This window comes from Protopterus annectens, chromosome 12.part0, assembly GCF_019279795.1.
Source record: "Protopterus annectens isolate FY-2018-M chromosome 12.part0, PAN1.0, whole genome shotgun sequence".
Lineage (NCBI taxonomy): Eukaryota > Metazoa > Chordata > Ceratodontiformes > Protopteridae > Protopterus > Protopterus annectens.
Genome location: NC_056746.1, coordinates 1316670398 through 1316677223, shown reverse-complemented (window position 1 = coordinate 1316677223; position 6826 = coordinate 1316670398). Strand labels below are relative to the sequence as shown.

General features: G+C 36.7%; 1 protein-coding gene across 1 annotated transcript in view; it reads left to right on the top strand.

Moving 5' to 3' along the window:
- CDH4 (cadherin 4) overlaps window positions 1-6826 on the top strand; it is a 2239932-nt gene that overhangs the window by 1123465 nt on the left and 1109641 nt on the right. Inside the window, exon 4 of the mRNA XM_044090376.1 lies at window positions 2727-2871. Within this exon, the coding sequence (XP_043946311.1) occupies window positions 2727-2871 (145 nt within the window). The remainder of the gene's footprint in view (window positions 1-2726; window positions 2872-6826) is intronic.

Genomic DNA, 6826 nt, shown 5'->3' with positions numbered 1-6826 from the left:
GGCCCAGTTAAACAAGTGAGTCATGTATGCACGAGAGGATATACTTATAAATCTGTGGTGGGATTCACTAACCTGCCTGTTTAGCACCAGAAATGTTAGCTTAGCTTCACTCTGGTCTTCATCATTTTAAAAATCAATGAAGCCTGGATCACTGACATGATATTTCTTGGGCTGATTTTTTTTGTTTTGTTTTGTCTTTATAGATCAACACCACGGTTGCTTGTAGCCCTATAGAATCACTGCTTCCCTATAAAATAGTTGAACATTTTCTCAAAAAGTTTTGTCAAAACACCAGCATTCCTTTTCATGACCCACTGTCTGATCTTTATTACTTATCCCCTAAATGACTGCCACTGTGGATCTTCCACATCTATAGCTACTATCCCATTATCTGTCCATCCTGACCCTGGCTTACTTTGTTTTGACTTTTCATATTGGCCCTCTTGGCCCTCATGCTCTAGGGCACAAGTTTGCTTCACCGCTGTCTTTCTTTATCATAAAGACTTTTGGCTTTTCCCGGTTAGGGGTCACCACAGCGGAACTCAGGTCCGCTCATAATTGGCAGTGGATTTTTACTGTGCTGAGTTGCCAGCCCGATGCCCAACCATCAAGGAAGGCATGCCCATTCACACTTGCACCTACCTGCATGTCTTTAACGTCACTTGACCATGGGGTGGACATGCAGACTCCACACAGAAGGCGCACCAGGTGAGAATTGAATGTGAGAACCTCTTGCTGTGAGGTGACAATGGTAACTGCTGCACCACTGCGACTGTTGTTCTTTATCACACATGCCCAAAAAGGCCTTCTCCCCTGTGTCAGTGTCCAGACCATCCTTTTGTACACTTCAGGCATTTCACTATCATACGTGCAGTCTCTACTTGAAAACACTGGTGTTACCTGACATTAATGTCACTGAGGTTAATACGTGATTATATTTGTTCAAAATAATCACTGCTTACACAGAACACTGGACAGAAACATATATTCAAGTGATGAGAGTGGAGGAAAATTAATAGCATAATAAGATAATGGGGAAAGCAGATGATTCTTACTAATTCTTTGCCAGAATAGTTTTTCTTTGCATGTAAGGCATTCATACAAGCGTTCAGAATAAATGCATAATAACAATAAGGCATTTTCCCTCAAAAGAAATTTGATGATATATATATATATATATATATATATATATATATATATATATATATATATATATATATATATATCTTAAATGGTTGCATCTGCTCTCTTAGACAGGTTTGATCAGGACAGCACATTATTTTTGCTCCTGGATCCTGAGTTCTTCACATTTTGCATTGTCTTGGTTTTATGTTATTGATAATCTGTAATTTAGATTCCTGCTGGGAAGCAGCTGTGCTCACCTGGGTGTTCTTCAGTGTTTACCAGCATTCCTTCAGCTTGCTAAATTCTTTTTTCTCCATAACATTCCTCAGACTGAACTGCTGCCTGGAGTGTTGGTTGGCCATCACTTTAGTTTCATGGAGATGTTAGAATGTCTTTGTCATCTCGCTTTGTGTTTCAGATGTTCTGTGATGGCAATTTTTATAGCTTTATTTGTTTTATTTTACTCCCTCTGGCTTTTTCAAGTTTGCTCTGCAAGACTTTGTCCAGCCTTTACCTTGTCTTTTCACATAAAATAACTGATCATACTTTGGAATCACTAATAGCTTGTGTTATTCCATCATTCTATTTACAGCATTTGAAAGACTTCTCTTTTTTTCTTTTGTGAGCTCTATGTCAGATGTGTGCTAAATTTCCCCAGATACCTTTGGCTGTGATTTTGTTGCAGTCGGATGCATTGGATCCCAGTTTGCTTGCAAAATGAATCAGCAATTTGGAATATTTGGCTCTAAAATAGATAGCCCGGTACTTTGGGTGGTTTCTTTTAATGAAACTTCTTCTGACTTTGCTACAGTTACTGAAACTTTTACCAGACAGTTCTTTGGACAATTTGAAAAGATATGAAAATACAGACGGCTCTATATTCTGTACATTTCCTACACTGATTTGTGCCTTAATGGCATTCCTTGTACCCACTGTTGTTGTTTATTATATTTAAATTCTGCTTTTTACAGATAATTTGCATTGTTGTTTGTGATATGTGTGTGTATTTTGACAAAGAGTAGTCAGAAGGCATTTGCTATAAATGATCTTCCACACTGGCAGCATTGTTTTAAATTATCATTGTATCATTACACACTTGTGCTTCACTTTAGTTTGTGCAGCACTTAGTAAACACTCAAAGTTGAATTCAGCATAAAACCATAATTCATGTCTTAAACCATTTTAGTCTTTTGGTCTGCAAATCCAAATGCATATAGTTCAGAATCTGATATAAATATTGTTGAGATTCTTGGCAGCTGATTTATGCATACTTTATTGGATCATTTTATAAACACAGTCAGCTTTCAATAAGACATTTTGAAATATTTTGCCTTAGTAATTGCAACATTAGGAGGACTGTTTTACATTATCAAGATGTCATTTGGTCTAAATTGTAACTCTCAGAAATTCTTACCTTTCATAAAATATTTCCTTACCAGATAAATGTGTATGGTACACATATTTTAGCTTACTGTGGAAAAATGTTAAGAAATTATAAAGTTTTCAAACTTAGCAAAGTACCATGTAGCACTGACATATATTAGCATTTAATCGGATAGAATTCTTCTGTATTTCTTCAACTGAATGTTTTGTGTTTCTAGCTGAAGGCTCATGCAGTGGACATGAATGGAAACAAGGTAGAGAATCCCATTGACCTCTTTATCTTTGTGATAGACATGAATGACAACAGACCAGAATTTCAAAATCAGGTCTACAATGGATCTGTGGATGAAGGTTCAAAACCAGGTACTCAAAACCTTTTTTTTACAGTAAATATTTCAAGTATTTGCCCTTCTGAATTAACAGTGCTACTTTGTGTTGTATTAATATATTATTCTGTACATATTCTTTCGCTGTACAAATTAAGTTTTTTTAATAGAACAGTGTCTGAATACAGAAATCCGTTTCTAGCTCTGTTTTTTGTTAAATTACTATTACATTAGAAGATGCAGACATAATTGTATTTATTAACACTAGATATGGTTTGTAATCACCATCAGTGTTGTTCAGTAAGCAACAATAAGCAATCAGCATACTACCGATTATTATGCAGTAACGTTAAAGGTTTTATGAGAGTTTAGTCCTAGTTGTAGTCCATACAGTGTCATTTCACCACACCTGCATCTATTTATTTCTATGGCTTTGTCAGTCGCCTACTAATGAAACAGTGTTGCTGTTGTAAATACAGATTTTTGAGGCTAGATCAGGCAATTCAGGGCTCCAATCTATGAAGCATCTTTCAGTAGTAAGTAAGGTGTGACCATTTGCAAGGATTAATGTTTCTAAAAGATGATAACACAGAAGTAGATTTGTAGCCCAGGATGGTGCAGACATAAAAGATGATGCCACTCAATAATAAAAACTAGCAGATTATTTTGATCATTAAATAACTTAAGCAGAAGTGCCTATTCCTAATCATCCTTAATTTTCTTTTAAGAAACAAAAGCATTTCTCAGGTTCGCAAAGCAATACGTTGACCATGCAGCCTACATATCTTTCCTGTTATATCCTCACATGATAAATTATGTCATAATGGCCAATTCAATTTAAAATTATATTTTCTGTAGTTCTCTTGATTAAAAAATATCAGGAGCTGTTACTTAGACTCCTGCTATCCCACCAAAAATACCAGAAGCAGCCAAATCATAGGCACTTTACTGGCCTTAAACAAATGCCCTACACTGACTGCCTAAAAAAAACTCCAGCTTTACTCTGTAGCATATCGCCTACTCCGAGGTGATCTCTGTCTAACATATAAAGCTATGTCAAACCCAGAGCTGTTGGACATGCTACACCTAAAGAAATCCCAATCCCTCCGAGCTACACGCTCTAGGGACCTAAACCCTGTCACCACAATAAACAGGACATGCTGGAGGGATAGATTCCTATCCCAGAGACTTCCCATACTCTGGAACAAGCTACCCACCTATGTCAAGCAAAGTTCTCATTAGCCCTCTTCAAGAAAAATCTTGATGAGTGGATGGGAAATAGGAAATACACCCTGGGGATCACTTCTGTGTCTCTGCTCGACAGTGGGACAGGAAAATAACTTTCTTGGGTGGTGTAAGCTATGGAACCTTGCTGGCTAGGCTTACATAGGCCCTTGGGCCGATAGCCTAGTACCTACCTATGAACCCCCAGTCAAGGTATCACTGATTAACCAAAATTATTAATTTGTTAATAGCAGGCGTTTCCATCATATATTTTGAAATAATATTCTGATCAAAAGTATACTTTCCTTACATTACTTCTTTAGACATTTTTCATTTTGTTCATGTTGTATAGTGAAACATGGTGGTAACGGGTAATACATGCAATGCTTCGGCTTTTGTAAGAAATACTCTTTGAAATCCAAGACTGTTAATATTCGTTACTTACTGTTTGTCTGCTGTGCAAATTCAAGAAGCTAAGTGACTAATTAGCCAAAAATACAGTGATTATATTGTATGTCTGCATCATCTCTAGGATTAAATTTATCAAGAGAGAAATAATATTGATAGCATTACCTCATGGTATATGTGTGTGGGTGTGTGGGAGAGAGAGAGTGTAATACCATCATTACTGGGAAGACAAAACACTCTGCATTAAATTGTGCCATAATCCATTCTCACTTGATTTCTCAGTCATTATTATTTAATCATAAGGCTGTAGTATGTTCCACCACATGCATGAGATACTCTTTTGAACACTGATATTTCTTCCTTCTACAACCAGATGAGATTATGTGCATTTTTATGCTTGCTGTGATTTTTTTTTGGGATGGGGGTGGGGGAGCTACTAACAATGCAGTGCGAAGCGCTAACAAACATACACTGGCCTAAAATGATTTTGAATCATGCAACTACCACTTGCAGGCCATATGTGGCTACAGTTTTTTCTGTCAAAAAATAAATTAGCAACTTAAGGTTTATTTTATCTTTTTTATGTAAACTTGCAAAATAGTTAAAGTATATTGGCTAATTTTGTTTGCTTGCCTGCTGAGTATAACCTAAGTAAAGGTTTATCTGAAATTACTATATAGTGCTGTTTAGGTCAACAGTACTTTTAACTGCACATCAGATGTCTAATATTTATAACATTTTTAAAACAGTGACTCCTGTTACAGTGAGGTTAGCAGTGCTGGATTTTATAGCTGTGGCATCAATGTTATGCTGGTTCCACTGTCAGTGGTTGAAGTTCAACCCACTGAGGAATGGAGTGACTGAATTCCACTACCCCCTAAAAACAGGACAAAAAATAAGTTTTAAATGTTTGCAAGGGGTAGGATCACTCCCAGCACCTTCCAATATGGAGGATAAAGTCCTATACTCCAGGAGCTTTTATATATGAACTCCGTTGTCACACCAGCTCAAAGAAGGGAAAGTTGCCCCTGAAAAGGTCATGACTGCCAACACAACTTGAAGACAGTGACTTTCTACTGAGGTGTTCCAGTCCTCAGCATCTTAAAGGTCTGGCAAATGACACTCAAGAAATCAATCTTCCTGCACAAGTAGGGTAACAGGCTTTGTAAATACAGACTTACGGACTCTGGGCTAAGGCAATTGGCTCTGACACTGCCCATGAGAAAGAAAAGACTTGCATCGTTAGTACTGTCTACAGGCATGCTTTTTACAGCAGCATAAGCATTATATCCACAAAATGACTTCCCTACACAAAATCAAGGAGAAATTGCACAAGAATCAGTATCCTGCACAAAAAAAAAAAAAAAAAAGTGAAAGGAGTAATGAAAAATGCTTTTCCCCACTGGAAGTTATCACTAATGAGATTTCTAACTGTTTGCTGCCAATGATTCACTTTTTGAGAAAATTTCTACCTTCTTCATGTTGATATGACCACGGAGTTGATATATAAGTTCAGGGGGTATGGAGTCTAGGGGTCTTGATCCCCACATGAGGGTGGAGGGAGGCTTGTCCCTGCAAAAACAAAATGAGTTTTTCACCCTTTTAGTTTTTCAAGCATATTTTTGGGGGGCGGGGTTCTTTTAATATGTTGACTTTCAGGAACTCATCTTATCATAGTAGAACCCCACAAGATATTGCAATACTGTAATAGGATGAAAGGTCCTTATGGCTCTAGCCAGTGGCATACGGCAAATTAAAGAACAAGAAAAATTTTTTTTTAGCAGTAATGGTATCTGAATTCAGCCTATTCCATTCTGTCTACCATAATCTCCTCAAAATAGTATCATAATGCAAAGAATTTTCAAAACAGTACTCTTCACCATCTTCAAAGTTTGGAACATTTTAGGATGGTGGCTATCTTAAGTTCATAAAGTACAGTCCACTTGTAATATTTATTTACATTTTAATTTATCATTTGTTAACCAGGTAGGTAAGCTGGTTCCTTTTCAATTGTGACCTGAGCCTCATGGCAAGGATACACATGCATTACATAAAAAAGAAAAATGACACGCACTTAGTCTTCAGCAAATCATATTAGGATTTCTCTACAAAGGAAAAAAGCCATTAATTTTAACCGCAAAAACAGAGAGGTAAAGTGTCAACTTATGAAAACATTATTGTGCTAAAAGCTGCATCACAAAACAAGATTATCACTAGCAGGTATGGAAAGGACAGACTTATGTACTTACTTATGTATTTATTTATTTATTTATTTATTTTTGCTCAAAAGGAAGCTGCAGACCTTAGGCAGAGCATTCCTTTTAAAAGCGCAGACTGATTAAACAGAAGGAACTCAGAAT